The 19,038-nt window shown below is 39.5% G+C and overlaps 1 protein-coding gene across 3 annotated transcripts; it reads right to left on the bottom strand.

Moving 5' to 3' along the window:
• Positions 1-1,647: 1,647 nt before the first annotated feature.
• Positions 1,648-17,912, bottom strand: mtf1 (metal-regulatory transcription factor 1). Of its 3 annotated transcripts, none has more exons than XM_062991391.1 (11): positions 17,830-17,912; positions 13,523-14,003; positions 7,765-8,003; positions 6,473-6,604; positions 6,236-6,309; positions 5,919-6,052; positions 5,314-5,391; positions 4,505-4,601; positions 3,421-3,995; positions 2,536-2,593; positions 1,648-2,366 (listed from the first exon to the last, which is right to left on the bottom strand). In XM_062991391.1, the coding sequence occupies exons 2-11, from the start codon at positions 13,997-13,999 to the stop codon at positions 1,915-1,917; spliced, it is 2,316 nt and encodes a 771-aa protein (XP_062847461.1). In that variant the 5' UTR covers positions 14,000-14,003; positions 17,830-17,912; the 3' UTR covers positions 1,648-1,914. The 3 variants fall into 3 exon arrangements, with proteins under 3 accessions (XP_062847461.1, XP_062847460.1, XP_062847462.1); XM_062991390.1 differs by lacking the exon at positions 17,830-17,912 and adding an exon at positions 17,244-17,277; XM_062991392.1 differs by lacking the exon at positions 17,830-17,912 and adding an exon at positions 16,631-16,709.
• Between the last annotated feature and the right edge of the window lie 1,126 nt (positions 17,913-19,038).

The raw sequence follows: 19,038 nt of genomic DNA, 5'->3' as shown, positions 1-19,038 counted from the left end.
TAACAGAAGATACATACTAGGGATGGAAGTTGCATAATAAATTTTGGTGCTTTTACTAACAAGAATAAATGTTGAAAAACACCCATTAGTGTAACCCTAACCCTAGAATTTGTAGTCACTTGGGTATCATGGTGGTACAGATGGTAGAGTGTGGATGCACTGCAGCACAGATCCTGAGGGTTTGTGTGATTCTCCTTCTCCAGTCACTGCCTATGAGTGGAGTTTAACAAGAAACTTGTAAGGCAAGTTTCACGTGGCCTCCCTACATCCTTCCATCTCTCAAAATAGAAACCATGCAGAAGGTGGAATGGCTGCTATGGATTGAGGTGTGAATTAATATATGAGTGTTTTGGATGAACTGTTGCATCTGGGTGATGCTGGACCAATAAACATGAGCCTTACAAGTATGTAGTGGTAAGTACAAATGAACAAGAGATCTGGGGTTCGAGTGGTGCACAAACATGATTGGTTAGTCTCTGGGCTTGGTTTCTCTGGGGTTGGGGTAAGACAGGGGTTTGGCCAAAATAACCTAGCCATTAGAAGGTGCTCTTGTACCAAGCCAAGTCTAGACCTCTTTCATAAATAAAAGTATGTTATATTATTTACTTTTTGATTGACTGGCTCTACATTATTACTGTAAATGCACTATATGGATAAACGTATTGCAGGAGTACCTACAGGAGCATTTATGACATCTCATTCCAAATCTATAGGCATTGAAGCTATAACAGCTTCCACTTTTCTGGGAAGGCTTTCTACAAGATTTTGTGTGTCTGTAGGCATTTTGCCCATTCATCTAGAAGATCATTTAAAAAGTCAGACACTGATGTTGGAGGACCGAGAAGACCTGGCTCGACCAGCTGAAACCAATGATTAGTAGGTTTTTCATCATGAACCATTACATCTGTGGGCGTGTCAAGTTGTAGACAAAAGAGAAAGTCTTCTAATCACCAGTAGTTGATTCATGCTTGCTTGCTGGACAAAAAACAAACATCTGTAACAACAGTACAAATGTTCGCTGGTAGTCTATGTGCTCTACTGTTTACCTCCACGGTGCGTTTTGTAGCACCCTCTGTTATTGCTCATCCTCAGTTCCAATAAAAACTGGTGCAAATGTGAGCTGTTCTCTGATCGAACCAAGGTTTAAGAAGCCTGAATGAAACCAGTTCAAGATCTAAAGTTATATAGGTCAAAAGGGGCTATGTAAAGGCCAGTCAAGTGTCTCTACACCAAACTCACTCAACCATGCCTTAATGGAACTTACTTTGTGCACTGGGGCAGTCATACTGGAATAGAAAGGGGCCTTGCCCAAACTGTTCCCACAAAGTTGGAAGCATACAATCGTCCAAAATCATCACACTCGTGTTCAGTGAGCTCTTTAGAAAGACTCGTTCTTTTACAAATGTTTGTACAGGTAGACTGTATGGCTACGTGCTTGATTCTATACACCTGTGGCAATGGGACTGAGTAAAACACCCGAATTCACTGATTAAGAGGTGTGCCCCAATACTTTTGTTCATATAGTGTACCTGCATATATACCTTATACCTCATTTAAAAAGAAGCAGGTTTGACCTCAATAATACAATGAGCACTTGCTTTTTTCTCTGCTGAGTACTTGACCACGTAAAACTGCTGAACATATAAAATCATTTTACATGACTTTTATTTTTACTTGATGGAATTAAATTAATCTTAAAAGCTACAATATATTAATGCACAAACTCTGCATGTCCTGAACTACGCATTGATGAACCTGCTTGCATTTAATGTAATTTTGAATGCTGGCAAGTTAGCATTCAGCTTTGCTGCAGTGTGAAGGTACTCTTAAAAAGAAAATGCATAAGAAATAATGTTAAAAGAAATGAAGAAGGGAAAAAAGACTTTTTTTCAGTTTTTCCACTTGTAGCTTCCTCTAGGTTGCGTTGGCGCTGCTGTTCTCACCCATGGAGAATTCATCAGCAACCATAAGCAGAGCCTCAATGTTTGCAGTGGTCTCAGGGCTGAGAAGGTCCACCACATCCATATTAGACAGGTTGTCCAAGGGGCTACTGGAAACCAGTGTCTCAGTGTTGATAGTCTGAGTACAAACAGAGGTAAGAGGCGGATTTATCTTGCTGGAACAGCACTGTGAAACAGCCTGTGTGACTAAAGGAGGAGGTGGAGGAGGTGGAGAAGGAGGAGGTGGAGAAGGAGGAGGTGGAGGTGGTTGAGAAGTGTCTTTAAACTCCTGCTGTGAGGAGGGAACAGTCTGATTGGAGCTCCTTTCTTTAGCCGAGTCTCTGCATGCACAGTGACACTGGCAAGACTCCTCCTGTTTAATGATGATGACGGGGAGACTAAGGCCGATTCGCTGCACAGGGTTACCTACGGCAGAATAAACAACATATCACATGCAGTGGCCAGTAAATGTATGCTTTAATATATTTAATGCCAAATAGAACTATTAAATAACAATAACGCAAAACAAAGCAAACACAACATTAACAATTAAAAAAAAGTACATAATCAAAATGAGATGCACCATGAACTATACCTGAAGATCCACCTACTGGTATGGCTGTTGTAAAGAATACCTTTTCAACTTTTGGGCCCTATTAAAAACATAAAACAGTTAAAAAACACTTTATTTAAATTAGGATCAGTAAACAATTACCAAGCAAAACACTGATCAGTTATGCATGTAGAAGTTTCTTTCATATGCTTAATATTTACAGATATTTTAAGAAATTCTACAATAAAAAACATATTTTATGGCATAATATGTCTCGAGGAAGACAAGCATCAAAGCTCTTCTCTGTACTTGCACCCAAGTGGTGGAACGAGCTTTCCTTGTCTGACCGAACATCTGAATCTCTCGCTGTCTTCAAAAGATAATTAAAAACCCCTCTTTACTAAGCATGTAAGCTGACATGCACTTACTAATGTTCTTTATTTCTTGCATATATATATATATATATATATATAAAAAAAAAAAAAAAAAAAAAAAACACACACACACCTTTGGATCTAACAGGGTTTTCAGCAAATTTGTATTCTTGGACTGTTGTCTTTTTAAACTAGAGTAAGGTATGGAAGCACTTGGAAGCACTTCTGTAAGTCGCTCTGGATAAGAGCGTCTGCTAAATGCTAAAAGTTATAAAATCAGACTCAAAACACCAGTGTGCACTAGCCATAATGTGCACTAAACTAAAACTTCAAAACAAACCAGAGAGCAAAGAAAGCTCAATGTAAAAATGCTTTTTTTTCACTTGATGGAACTGAATTAATCTTAAAAGCTACAATATATTTCTGCACAAACTCTGCATGTCCTGAACTATGAATTGCAAAACTATGCAAAACTAAAACTTCAAAACAAACCAGAGAGCAAAGAAAGCTCAGAATTTGTATTTTTGAGATTTAAAATCCTAAAAGCTCTGACCTGTTGTTCAGGGTTGTGCTGAGCATTGGCTGCACTGCTGAGGATCCACTGTAGGTTCTGGTCAGACATGACAAGGCTGGGCTGCAGGAGGCCCTGCGTGGGCGCAATGGTGATGGTGGGGGTGGGCGTGGGTGCGGGTGCAATGCTGGCATTGCCTGCTAAAGGCACTGTCTGCGTTATCACTGCTGCTGGTCCCGGGCTGATGGTTGATGCAGTACTGGAGACGCTGACCACATTTGGGACAGAGCCTGGCAGGGAGCTGGTTGGGGTTGAGGGGACCACTGGTACGTAGTGTTGAGTGACGGCAGGTGCAGCAGGAGTGGGCACTTCTGGTGATTGTAGTGAGGTATGGAGGAAAGAGGGGAAGGTGGTAGTCTGTGGAGAGGTGTGTGTGGAGCTGCTGGTGGAAGATGTCTGTGATGAGGAGCAGCATGGCTGTATGGAGTTCTCAAAGACAGGGGTGTTGAGAGAGCTGGAAGAAGAAGATGATAAAGGCAGCTGAGAGAAGGAAAGAGTAGGGTCTGGCACAGAAGTCCGTGGTGGTGTGTCCAAGCCAAAAGCCTCCACTAGGTTATCTGGAAAGGCAGAAAAATGAAGTAAGACTGAGGCTACATTCACACGATACATGATTGAACCACTTCTGCACTGACATTGCCATTGTTTCCTATGAAGGATTCTAATTACTGGGTTTGAATCCATGTGGCTTTATTAGAATTGTAAAACTACAACTCAGTGGGTAGCACTGTCGCCTCACAGCAAGAAGGTCCTGGGTTCGATTCCCAGGTGGGGTGGTCCGGTTCCTTTCTGTGTGAAGTGTTTGTGAGGTCATTGGAAATACAAAACTGTCCATGACTGTTTTTGACATTAAACTTGCAAACTAATAAACCTTGTGTATTGAGTGACTGCTGTTTCTGTCATGAATGTAGCCAAAGTGTGTAAAAACATGACGTTAAAATCCTAATAAATTAATAAATAAACAGAACTACAACTGTATGATGTTTATGTGAGCACTGGAATATTTACATTTGAGAACATAATTAGAAAAGCAAATTTTGATAAACTACTTATGCAAAGAGGTACTTGCCAGAGGGATGAGACTCCTCATGATTTATGCTGTTTTCAGGGCTCTGCAACATCAACTCGAATATCTTCACAGCAGTGATGTTATTCAAGCTTTGAGACTGAAACGTACATGGTGAAAAAAAGTGCTTGTCAAATTTTATGCTCTGTTAATTTTAAGGTTAAGATAACAAAACAACACCATCCAGATCGTTACCAGAACAACGTTTAAAAGTCAGGGCCCATCATGTCACTCATAGAGCACTTTATTACAGCATTGACTTAATTATTTTATAAGCTACGCCTACCACAAAGATACATTTTGTGGGTATACAATTACTGAATGTAACCCATCTAATGCTCTATACAGTTTTTTGCTATTCTATGTAAGCATTTTCTCTTTTCTTCCAATTTAGCTTAGTCAATTTGTCTTCCGCCACTGGAAACTCTTCTAAATTCACATGTGAGGCCAGGGACCTTGGTTCATTAATTTCCAACCGGCAGGCTTTATTGGCCAAATTATCTGCTGCAGATAGTGCAATTATGTTTACAAAGGGGCGCCCAGTTAACGGTAGCAGCGCTGAGATGTGAACTTGGGGAGCACAGAATCCCAGGACTAGTGTGCTCCCGGATTATCCCGCTGCACCATTTGGGTGCCTCTCCAAGCTCTGTACAGTTTGTCACATATTTTTTATGTATTGCAACAAATTGTCTCCAATTGAAGTGTGGCACATTATAAAGCACAAAACACTGTATCATTAAATAAGCAAAGCATTGCTTGAACAGCTGATCATACATAAAAAGAAAGATTATCCAGCACTGACAGTTACTTACATTGTTGAGATTTTCTCGGACCTCAGAGTCTGTGGAAATGAGGCTTAAATCACTGAGGCACAGAGAATGATTTGTATCCTGTAACAAAGATTTCAGTAAGCTTGTAAACCAGTGAAAGCCAAAAAAATGAGATCTGTGTTTCTAATTGTATGCACCTTATTATTTATGAGTCATTTTAAAACCACAAATGACAATGATATTTTCATTAACTGCTTTATCCTTATCAGAAATGCTGCATGACCTGTTTCACCTTAAAACACTGGGCACATTATTATTATGCTATTACGCTAGCTCACAACTGCTTAGATGCAGGTTTGAATCTCAGCAGTGGTGAGTTAGTTTAATACACCACTGTGCCACGCTGACATAAAATTACAATTTACCTATTGACTTAGATATAGACATGTAGTATTTCAATGACACTATTAATGTGAAGCGCTTAATTGTTGCACTTCATTTGTTTTTATTAAATAAACAAACCTTTTTGCTTTAAGGATGTTAAAAAGCATTGTCCAGAATGGAGCAGTTTATAAGTAATGATTACTAGATAACACAAAACAGTATCAACAGACCATTTTGAGCATATGCAAGGCCAAGCAACTTACATCTGAGAGAGGATGGGTGAGGGTGACCATGTATGGTAAGCCTTTATCATGGCCCCGAATGTGACTCTTGAGACTGTACTGTGAACTAAATGTCTTTTCACAGCCATCACTAGGGCAGAAAAAAGGCTTCTCTCCTAAATGTGAATAAAGGAAATAAAACAAATCGAAGCTTTATCACATTATTTTAACCTTTAAAAATCACATTAGCCTCATTATCATTCATAAACATCAATATACTCTAACCTACTGGCAGTAAATAATCTGATGGTGCTAGCACCTGAATTAGGGTGAAATAAAACAATCAAACATCAGTTTACCAGTGTGTGTCCGCACGTGTGTTTTGAGGTGGTGACTAGCAGCAAAAGCTTTACCACAGCCATCATGATCACACCTGAAGCAACAAAGATAAATTACATTTCTGTTTTTAGTTATAAATGACCTTATTAAAATTACCTAACTAGAATTGCAAGTAAACAACACTCACTGTGCCAGTAAATCAATTTCCCAGAAGCTAAATACATAAAAATCATTAAGAGAAAAAGAAAGAAACGTACCGAAACGGCTTCTCTCCTGTGTGGGTGCGAATGTGCTTCCTCAGGTCACTCAGAGTGGTAAAGTACTTTGTGCATCCTTCTGATTCACAGTTAAACGTCTTCCCCGTGTGCAGCCGCTGATGTGCCTTCAGCCTGAGGAAATGCAGTCAGAAGTTACACTGAGCAAATTGAATTTTACTGAATAAGAAATTTAAAATTAGCTGCTCAAACCCCCTTCAACATGATTGTCAATACTTGTGCTTTTGTATAAAAGGCTATGTTTTTTTCAGGGTTTCTTTCTCTCAACTCTTAAAAAGCTCATTGTTTAGTAACACATTTAGACACAGCAGTAATTGAGTGTCAATCTCCTCCTAGCAGTTTGACTCAGCTTTGTGAACTGGCCTGTCCTACTGTGGCTGTAGTTTTATATCTTCTTTACTTCTTAGTGTTGAACAGAATCAAGCTCTGGTGTTAGGAAGTTAAATTTTTATCAATAACTTTTAAGTTTAATGATTAATAAATAAAAAGTACTTTAGGCAGCTGAATACTGTACATGTAATCAAGGTGCTGTACATGTAGCCTAATAATCTGTTTAAAATAATACAGTAAACGAATGAAAGCAAATAGCAATTGCATTTGTTGTCTTGCAAAATACTAATAAGTGATTATTTAAAATACTAATAAATAATAAGTGATTATTTTACTTTCTACTTAAAAGGAAATGTAATTTATACAAGAACCAACTAACACCAATAGTTCATATTACCAAACATCTAAATAAAACATTACAAAGGCAAAGCCTTGCACTGTGGACTACCTCAACCTTAACTGAGAGGCAGAACACAGGTAAGTAATGTGATTATTACAAACAATGTGTTTTGGTGTGGAGTTGAACAGGCCTGTGCCTCTGTGGTCACGCATGGAAACTTACAGTAAAAGGCAGACATTCATCTGTTCTTCCCAGTCCAAGTGAAGTTATGACTAGCAGCTGTCCAATAGCAAATCTCCATCTACTGCATGACTGACAACTAAAATAATGCTGACTAGATAATAACACTAAGGATAAAACACTGTTAGCTCATTTGTTTTTTAATGATGGAGGCACAATGTGTAAAAAAAAAATGCTGATTGCTGTTTTTAAGCCCATTTTTTGTGGAGCAAATGAACACATGAAACACAGTGGCACATATTCAGCTCAGGCTTGTGGTGCCCATGTAGCAGCATTTAAATGCGGTAATGGTTCCCTTTATGGGCCTCAAACTCTTTAATAACTACTTAATTGCCTGCAGTGTTTTCCCTAAAGCAAAACTCACCTGTAAAGTGTGTTGAAGGCTTTTTCACAACCCTGCACATCACACTCGAAGGGCTTTTCTTTAGTATGCACTCGAACATGGATTTTTAGGCTGTAAGACGTGAGGAAGGCTTTGCCACAGCCCTGCTGGTTGCAAACAAAGGTGTATTCACCACGGTGTGTTTTTTGATGTGTGCGCAGGTTGCCCGCCGTGCTGTAGGTGCGTGTGCAGCCCTCAAACGTGCACTGGTACCTTTTCACCTGCAGGACACACATACCATTGAGAAAATGTCATTACACAACTTCTCTTATTACTGGGGTAAACAATTATTGCCTTTCTACAGGTTTTAAAATAATTTTATAAACTGTATATGGTAAAATCCCAAAAATCTCAAGCAATAATGCAGTGAGAGTCAAATCTTAAACTGCTGGACTATTCGCTCACACAGGTTTTTGCAATGTGGCAAAGCTTGACCCATTCTTGCTCACAAATGACAGAACTTTTTGTTATTTGATCCTTTTATACCCAATCATAACAGCCACCTGTGTAAAATTTCAGGTGTTTTTAATAACTGCACAAACCCAACTTTTTGGGAATGTGTTGCATGCAGCAAATTACATATAAGCATATGTTTAAGGCTAGGTGAAGATTTTTTGTAAAGACAAGTAAAAATGATTTTTGTAAATATTTAGATTTTACTTACTATGTTGGCTTTTTGAAAACTGTATTTGTACACACCTTTTAGTTAAAATGTCTAAGTACTAAGACATGGTGTGTACGGGCAGCACGGTGGCTAAGTGGGCAGCACTGTCGCCTCACAGCAGGAAGGTCCTGGGTTTGAAGCCCAGGTGGGGTCTAGGTCCTTTCTGTGCAGAGTTTGCATGTTCTCCCCGTGTCTGCGTGGGTTTCCTCCGGGTGCTCCGGTTTCCTCCCACAGTCAAAAAACATGCAGCCAGGCTAATTGGAGACACTGAAGTGTCCTATAGGTACCTATCCGCTAGGATGCATAAACCAGTGCATTGTAGTGCCAGTCCCAAGCCTGGATATATAGGGAGGGTTGTGTCAGGAAGGGCATCCGGTGTAAAAACTGTGCCAAATCAATAATGCAGATCATGATCCGCCAGCGACCCCTAACGGGAGCAGCTGAGAAAATAGATAGATGGTGTGTACATTTAAAATGAATATATGCCCTAAAAAGTGTATTAAATAACAAAAACAAAGCCCCATAAATTCTTAGTAAACATGATGGGCATGGAAAAGCACAGAAGAAACAAATGACATGCTTTTAAAGCCTAAACGCTAATCAAATTTGAAATACTTTACTCGATCTACAAAGCAACTTTGTCATGACTTTATTCAAATTCCTTTCCAAGCTCCAAACACAAAATGTTAAGAACTAAACAAAAAAAGAAACTACTAAGAGGTAACAGGAACAGTTAATGTTGTCAGTCATCACTGTTTTAACTGTACATTGTCTGTCCATCAGTTTTAACCACTTCCAGACAATGCGTCCCTTTTTCCACCTAGTATATCAGTGCCGTGCCTGCACTATGGTTTTGGTTTATTTGTATTCAGCTTTGTATCATTTTAAATGAGGTGGTGACGTGTAACCCATGTCTGCAAAAGAGACAGGAGCAAAGCTGGAGTTGAGGCTGGAAACACAAGCCGATCATTTGCATGTCCCTGTGATGCAAATAAAGATGGGTATGACATCCACAGCATCAGAGATACTGAAAAATACCAGAACAGGGAACTGACAGGAAACTGCTTAATATATCAATTGAAGTTTGTAAACATGTTTGGCCACCTTTGTATTGAACTAGGAAGGCAGCTAGAAGAAATGTTATAGAAGAAGTTAATGCTGCAACCCAGTTATTGTTTGTGTATTCTATTTATTTTAGTTCTTTTACTGCGTGCATGTGTGCACATAATAAAAAACTGCATTACTTAACACTTGGCTTGGGCTGACAACCCAAGCCCCCACTTTTAACAAGGGATGTTAATCAAGCAGTTAACTGATAACTGACAAAGAAGTTACTGTTAATGCTGTTATACATATACGATATTATACGATTTATGCTGTTGGGTAAAATGTTATTTAAATTCATTTCCAACAGCAGAAGCTTGATTCCAATTGAGAGTAAAGCTACTGTCTGTTGTAGAGTTAGAACTCTGATGTAAGCATGCACCATTCAGAAAGCTGAACTGGTTTTGCTCACTGTGTTTATGTTTATCTTACTGTTCTACATTACTTCCGTGTTCTCTACATTATGCTGTTTTTCATTCAATAAAGCATGTGACTTGTTGATATGAAACTTGTTGATATGTGTTTTTGATGGTATGTTATGAGCTTGTCAGTTATCGGTTAAAAGAAATGTCTAAAATTTGCATCTATACTCTGTATTTAAAACATCTTTCTGCCTGCCTGTAAGATGGTTCTCTTGCAAAGAATAATAAACTCACTGTTAAAGGAAATCTAGCCTTTCACTAAACAGGATGAGTCAGAGAACGTGAAGTTACTGGACTTGTGGCTGTGAGAGCAAGAGAAGTTTATCACGTGGCCACAGGAAAGCAGGGGGCATGTGAGGACAAAATGTCTTTCATGCCTTCCTCTGCACATGTAATGTGTCAGGCCATCTTAACATAAAATCACTAGCAGATAGAGAGATAGATGTGTTCATAAGAACACTGTAGCCTACATTACACAAAAGCACTTTTTAGTCTATTTCCCAAGACTTGTTAAGACTTATGAACTTCAGATTTAGCCAGTGGTTTCTGTGTAACCTCCTACAGATCTGAACACGATCACATTTACACATGAAAACACAGGTGAGCATAGTACCACTACACACATTAACTTTATAAGTTATTAAACATCACACACACACACACACACACACAATCAACATTTTACACTTTACACACGGTTTTAATGCTTAGTCTGTGTCTGTATCAGTCCAAGAACACAAATCTGCTGAAACCCTGTTAGAACCAATTTTTTTGTTGTTGCAAAAAATTAATAAGAATAAGAGCATTAGTAAGTAAGTACATGTCAGCTTAAGTGCTTAGTAAAGAGGTGATGAAGGTTTTTAATAGTTTTTTAAAGACAGTAAGAGACTCAGATGTTCGGACAGACAGAGGAAGCTCGTTCCACCACTTGGGTGCCAGTACAGAAAAGAGCCTTGATGCTTGTCTTCCTCGAGTCCTGGGTGAAGGATCAAGTTGAGCGAGACTAGTAGCTCGGAGGTTGCGTTGTACAGAGCGGGGTTTTATTAGACCTTTAAGGTATCCTGGGGCTGGTCCATTTTTGGCTTTGTAGGCGAGCATCGGTGTTTAAACTGAATCAAGCAGCTACAGGAAGCCAGTGCAGAGAAGGCAGCAGTGGGGTGATGTGGCAGTGTTTAGGTTGGTTAAAAACCAGACAGGCAGCTGCATAATGAATGAGCTGCATTCTTGCCTTAACGGCATGATTTGCGTATAAACATAGATTTATCTGCAACAGAGTTAATAAACTGTTTTTAAATCATTTTCCTAAGGGAACAATAAAGATCTCTGTCCATCCATCCATCCACCTACCGACCTATCTGTCTCTGCCTGTCTATCTAAAAATTGATGTACCAAGACATCATCCATCCATTCATCCACCTACCTATCTGTCTCTGTCTGTCTATCTAAAAATTGATGTACCAAGACATCATTCATTGATCCATCCATCCATCCATCAGCAATTCATCCACCTTTTTATCCATTAACCTACCAATCCATCCATCCATCTAACTGTCTGTCTATCTATAAACTGATGTACCAATACATCATCTATCCACCCATCCACCAGCAATTCATCCGCTTTTCTATCCATCAACCCATCCATCCATACATACATACAAAACCTGATGATGAGTTTTATATTTTATCGGGACGCTATGAGCTTGTCAGTTATTAGTTTAAAGAAATAAGCAACATTTTCATCCCTACCCCATACCTACTTGAAACATATTCCTGCCTGACAGTAAGCTGGTGCTTCTGAAAAGAATAATTAACTACTGTTAAAGGAAATCCAGCCTTTCACTAGACAGGATAAGTCAGAGAGACATGAAGTTACTGGATTCGTAGCTGTAAGAGCAAGAGAAGTTTATCACATGCACTCACAGGAAAGCAGGGGGCATGTGAGGACAAAATGGCTTTCCCAAGAAGAAAAAAGAAATGAAGCCTATCTCATGAACACTGCACACAAGACAGGAGTACACAATGGACAGGACACTAATCCATCACATTGCGTGACTCACTCACTCAGTTATGCATTCATTCACACCAAAGGAGTAATTTGTAGTAGCCTATTCACCTGGCATGTTTGGGAGAAATGCACAACACTAGGAAGAAATTCACATGGACATGAAGATTATGCCAAAAGCAAGCCTGGAGCTGTGCAGCACCATCTCTACAGTACAACTATTTGCCTAGAACTAAATACCTTTGATTTGTTTTACCATCAATCCCGTCATTTATGGTGGAAATATGACGATACACAAACAGTACTGAAAACCAGTACACAGAATTGCTGTACACAATTTAATGTACGAGAAACAAGCGAGATATACACTGATCAGCCATAACATTAAAACCACCTCCTTGTTTCTACACTCACTGTCCATTTTATCAGCTCCACTTACCATATAGAAGCACTTTGTTTGTTTATTAGGATTTTAACGTCATGTTTTACCCTTTTGGTTACATTCATGACAGGAAACTGTAGTTTATCTTCACACAAGGTTCTTCAGTTCACAAGCTTATTTCGAACACAGTCATTGGAAGCACTTTGTAGTTCTACAATTACTGACTGTAGTCCATCTCTTTCTCTACATACTTTGTTAGCCCTCTTTTATGCTGTTCTTCAATGGTCAGGACCCCCACAGGACCACTACAGAGCAGGTATTATTTAGGTGGTGGATGATTCTCAGCACTGCAGTGACACTGACATGGTGGTGGTGTGTTAGTGTGTGTTGTGCTGGTATGAGTGGATCAGACACAGCAGCGCTGCTGAAGTTTTTAAATATAGTGTCCACTCACTGTACACTCTATTAGACACTCCTACCTAGTCGGTTCACCTTGTAGATGTAAAGTCAGAGACGATCGCTCATCTGTTGCTGCTGTTTGAGTTGGTCATCTTCTAGACCTTCATCAGTGGTCACAGGACGCTGCCCATAGGGCGCTGTTGGCTGGATATTTTTGGTTGGTGGACTATTCTCAGTCCAGCAGTGACAGTGTGGTGTTTAAAAACTCCATCAGTGCTGCTAACGCACCACCACCATGTCAGTGTCAGTGCACGGCTGAGAATGATCCACCACCTAAATAATACCTGCTCTGTGGTGGTCCTGACCATTGAAGAACAGCATAAAAAAGGGGGCTAACAAAGTATGTAGAGAAACAGATGGACCACAGCCAGTAATTGTAGAACTACAAAGTGCTTCTATATGGTGAGTGGAGCTGATAAAATGGACAGTGAGTGTAGAAACAAGAAGGTGGTTTTAATGTTATGGCTGATCGGTGTACTTCATGCGGTTCTTTAACTAAGCCTAACTGGAGTAATTTAAAAATGACACATAACAAATCTGACAGAGCAGAAGAATGAACTACAACTTTCAATGTCTCTTAATACTGCTGTGCTTACAATACTGCTACATTTTTACATTTCTTAAGTATTTTCACCCCTGCTAAAATCCAACAACAAATTTAAAACACTTTAGTTATTTGCCATTCTTAAAAAGCTGAAAGTGCATACCTCTCTTTGCTTAGTCTCTGGACATTCTGAGTGCAGTGTAAGAGTGGCTCCTTCAATGTTGCGAGGCATGGGTGTGGACCCAGGGTTGATGATGAACTGGATCTGGTCGGGTGAGATGGTGTGGTGTATGTAGCCCTGTGCCATACCATCTGGATCAGCCATGAAGGCCAGCGACCCCTCCTCATCTTCATCGGCCAGAAAAGCCTCGCCATCCTCATCTGCCCCACAGTGGCCATCCTCCTCTCCCTCCTCATCCAGTCGAATAGGGTCCTGCTCTATAAGCACTGTAGTCTGATCATATACCCGTGCTGAGGAAGATGAGGGCTCAGAAATGAAAGAGTTCTCCTTGCCGGCCTCATCTTTGCCTAGTTTGTCGATTTCGTCTTCATCCTCCTCAAAGAACATGGCTGTCTCAGTGAGCGGGCCATTCTCGCCCATGGTACCAACAATGCTGCTTGGTCCTATAGGCTGTCCCATTCACCTGAATTCCATAAAAAGGTGAAGTTCAGTATTATAATTCAACACAAACTGGTTCAAAATTATTTTGCCAAATGCAGAAAACCAACATGCTGTGCACAGACTGGCATCTAGATTGGCTATTTACCTTCTAGACATGGGAATAAGATAAAACAAGACATTATTTCTGGTTGGCTGGTGGCAATTTTTTAAGAGCAGTGACACAGTTTGTTTGTTTGTTTATTAGGATTTTAACGTCATGTTTTACACTTTCTGGTTACATTCATGACAGGAACGGTAGTTACTCATTACACAAGATTCATCAGTTCACAAGGTTATATCAAACACAGTCATGGACAATTTAGTGTCTCCAATTCACCTGACTTGCACGTCTTTGGACTGTGGGAGGAAACTGGAGCACCCAGAGGAAACCCACGCAGACATGGGGAGAACATGCAAACTCCACACAGAGAAGACCCGGACTGCACCACCTGGGGATCGAACCCAGGACCTTCTTGCTGTGAGGTGACAGTGCTACCCACTTAGCCACCGTGCAGCCCTGGGTTAACTGTATTAAATGTTACATTGTTCTTGCCAACTGGGAACTTGGGAACTGTGATACAGAACAAGCAAGGAAAAAATAAATAAAAAACCCTTTCAGCCAATAAAATACAACAAAACAAAACTGCTGAAACGCAAGAGGACAATTACCTATACTCTCACTAACAAGTTTGGTGTGCCTAGTACATGTACAGTGTTGATAAACTATCAGTACTGCTGCACTCGCAAATGACACACTAGCAAATGACACAGTTTATTATTCAAATAATGTCTGGTAAATGGTGGTTCTATAGAGGTACAGGGTGACTTACAACATGTGCATAGCAACGTAAGGGGTACCTACTTTGTAGATATATGTTAGGCTTTGTTCATACACAGATAATGAGCGCAAGTTATGTGTACCTGATGACCAAGCAACCAAGTGTTTACTGATCTAAACAATGCTAAGAAAAAAGGGATAAGAATCACGTGGCTATTGAAATAAGACACTGGGCCAACATAACAGAACATTCCGGCCGACACACACACAAAAAAAGAATTTGATCTATTGTTGCTGTTGGGCAATTACTTGTTCCAAAACATACCAAAAAAATGTCAGCAAAATTTAAAACTGGTTCACAAACTAGCTCAGGGACACCTATGACATCCATGCCACAATCAACCCACACTAAAACAGAACAATTAATCATGAGAAGCATTTTTTGCCATAGCAATTAATCAGAATAAACTGATTTCTTTGTCCTGCATTGTGTGTAAAGCAAATTGGCCTATAGGTAATCAGCTTACATTTATGATCTTTTCATTCTGTTGATATACTATTTTTTTTTAAGCTGAACAATTAAGACATTAAGGAATGATACTATTTTAGACACTTTTTAACCTGGTGGATGGATGGAATATAGATCCAATAACTGTTGCCGTTTGCTGTATATATTCTCTTCATACAAATTTTTATCTTTTTGCTTATCTGGGAACAATAAATATATTGGTTCATTTCTCATAGCCACACTATATTGTTTGTTTGTTTATTAGGATTTTAACGTCATGTTTTACACTTTGATTACATTCATGACAGGAACGGTAGTTACTCAATACACAAGGTTCATCAGTTCACAAGGTTACATTGAACACAGTCATGGACAATTTTGTATTTCCAATTCACCTCATTGCATGTCTTTGGACTGTGGGAGGAAACCGGAGCACCCGGAGTAAACCCACACAGACACAGGGAGAACATGCAAACTCCACACAGAAAGGACCCGGACCGCCCCACCTGGGGATCGAACCCAGGACCTTCTTGCTGTGAGGCGACAGTGCTACCCACCGAGCCACTGTGCCGCCGCCACACTGTATAAAAAATAAAATAAAGTAAAAGACCTAATATTGCTAATACAAAAGGTGGGGATTGGCTAAGTGAGGTTGGGCACACATTAAGTTAAAGTATTTCCAAACGACTGATTAAGTATCTTTTTCCCTAAAAAAAAAAAAATCCAGTTTCAGAACCTGGTCTGGTAAATTCCTGCAATCTGTCTGGACAGTGGATTTTTCCCAACAATTCCAAACATTTGCCATGTTTTTCTGATTTAAAGGCTCAAACCTGTTTTACATCATATACAAAATGTATTTAAAAATAGAAGCACACACAAAATGTGCAGAAATTATTAGTTTAAATAATTTCAGTTAGAATAACTGTATAAGCTATAATGATGTATATAATGTGTATACACATTATTTAAGTCAGTGATACTCTTATCTTTATACCAACCAGAAATTAGTTTTACCTGATAAAAGTAACTGGTAGTTTGATGACCAGGACCAAGTAATTAACCCAAGGGGGGTCAGGTGAAGCTATTATTGCCCTTTTTTTACTGGACAGTACCCTCTGGTTCGCTATGTTTTAAAATATGTGATCCCACATTTAGTTATTGTGTCCAGTACTAAGGTACATAAAAGCTGGTAAGCTGAATGAAATTATGTATTTATTTTTTTCTAACCTTCATCCTGGTCAGTGTCCCGGTGTATCCACTGCCACCGGGAAACATCAAACACGGGTATAAATAAATTTTATACAATTTACAGTAGCCAGTCCACCTTCTGCATGTTGTTTTCGAGAAGTGTGATGAACCCAGGGCAGTAGTAGCTCAGTGATTACGGTACTGTACTAGTAATCTAAAGGTTGCCGGTTCAAGCCCCACCACCGCCAAAGTCGCCACTGTTGGGCCCCTGAGCAAGGCCCTCAACCCTCAATTGCTCAAAAATTGTGTTCAGTCATAACTAAGTCGCTTTCGATAAAAGCGTCTGCTAAATGCCGAAAAAGTACAATGTAAATGAAAGCGGAGAGCCCAGAGAAAACCTGTGGTGGAGAAAATTCTGGAACTTTTATAGATAGTGACAGAGCAGTGACAGCTCTGGTAAAGCTAGAGACCTTATAATAACCCATATAAATACTATAATAAATGCAATTACTAAAACATGAACACTGCTATTAATAATTACAGCTACGTTTTTATTTTTTTTTGGCACGTTGCTGTTTATGATACTTAAAATAATACAAAATCTGATAACAGTCAAACGATGCAATGCCGAAGCAGCGATAGCCTAGGTAGCTAACCTCATAGCTAATTTAGCTAACGTATAAGAATAATGCCGTTTTACAATGTGCACAATTACAAGGCAAATTTCTAACCTTAACACAGTGACTAACCACTTAAACATGTTGACACAGTAGTAAACTGTTGGTCGGTAGTTCAACAAGAAAGAACTGTAGCTACGACGATAGCATGCTAACTAAGCAAACAACCGAAGGCTGCGTTCCAAACCGCCTATTAAAAAGTAAACAGTCTGTCACAAGATCATTAATTATGTACTAATTTGACTCACCTTTTAGTACAATAATGTGCGGATTGGGACGCATCCCTTGGCTCATTCATAATCACGTCCTAGCTAGCTCGTTTTGACAGTGGGTGTGAGCTACAGGCACGCAAGCTAAATAAGAGTGCGTTTAACGTTCTTACCCATTTCAGTAAACATGACAACATGAGAATTCATAAGAGTTTTGGAGAAATAACAAAGGCTGTTACTGACTAGATATAAACACAAGAGCAGCTCTGGCAAAGCGAGCTACATGGCTAAAGCTAGCTCGGCAGCTCCAAACATCAGCTAACCAGCTGAGCTGCTAACAGAGACACGCTGAACTCATTCACTGCGCGAACAAGACAACCGTGAACATAACACAACACAAAACACGCTTTACTTCACAGACCACCAGAATTTAAACAACACGGACTTACCCGTATGAAGAAAATCCCAAAAGCTGGCTAAACTCGGGTTACAGGCACTTTCTTGCCATCCCCTCCCCAGCGGTACCATGGTTGAACAACAACGTCAGATTTCCAGTTCCTCGTCCAGAAGCATGTTGGGAAAGTCGCTCTCCAGTCCCCTTACCCAGCCAGCCAATCCATCATCAAGTCACTGCTGCTCCACTTCACCTGCACCTCATACTTTCACCGTTCCTCAAGTGCAGTTTTAATTTTAATATATTTACATTTTCAGCAGACGCCTTTATCCAAAGCGACTTACATTACAGTTACAGTCTGAGCAATTGAGGGTTAAGGGCCTTGCTCATGGGCCCAACAGTGACAATCTGGCAAAGCGACCTTTTGATTACTAGTCCAGTACCTTAACCACTAGGCTACAGCTGGCCCTATATATAGCTATACAGCAATAAATAAATAAATAAATACACACACAGTATCATCAGATATATATATATACCACAATTTCTGATGATGACCGTCTTTGACATTATTCCAAAAAACGAAGTAATTGTTTATACTGCATAATCACAAAACTCTTGCATTGCCACTGTGACATAATTTAGCCACATAAGCTCAGAAGTGCTTCAGAAAACTGTTGTCACTTAACAGTCCATCTCTACATTAAGAAATGTAACCTGCAACTATACACAAAGAGCTAAACATGCCTGTCCCATTTTTCTGGTGTGTTGCAGGAATCAAATTCTAAACATACGTATATGTACAGTAACCACAATTTCTGATGATTATCATCTTTGACATTATTCCAAAAAACAAAGTACAGTGAGCACTTACTTGCATCTTAATTGTTTATTCAATCACACAACTTTTGCATTGTCTTCAGTCTTTACAAGCAAAGAGGGGTTGTGGCTCACAACTGTTCAAAACCTCTTAAGAGAATTGTCAATTAGTTCAAACTGAATATTTTTCAATGCAATAAAGCATTTAATATAGGTCTTTCACCATCTACGACATGGCATGAAAACGTCATGCTACTGTGATAAGTGCTTCAGAAAACTGTTGTCACTTAACAGTCTGCTTCTGCATTAAGAAATATAATTTGAAACTAGTAAACAAAGAGCTGAACATGCCTCTCCCAATTTTTTGGTGCGTTTGCAGAAATCTAATTCTAAACGTGTCTGATGATCTTACATTATTCCAAAAAACAAAGAACTCTTGCATTGC

The sequence above is a fragment of the Trichomycterus rosablanca genome, chromosome 3 (genome assembly GCF_030014385.1).
Source record: "Trichomycterus rosablanca isolate fTriRos1 chromosome 3, fTriRos1.hap1, whole genome shotgun sequence".
In the NCBI taxonomy this organism is placed as follows: domain Eukaryota; kingdom Metazoa; phylum Chordata; class Actinopteri; order Siluriformes; family Trichomycteridae; genus Trichomycterus; species Trichomycterus rosablanca.
This window is presented reverse-complemented; position numbering and strand designations above follow the sequence as displayed.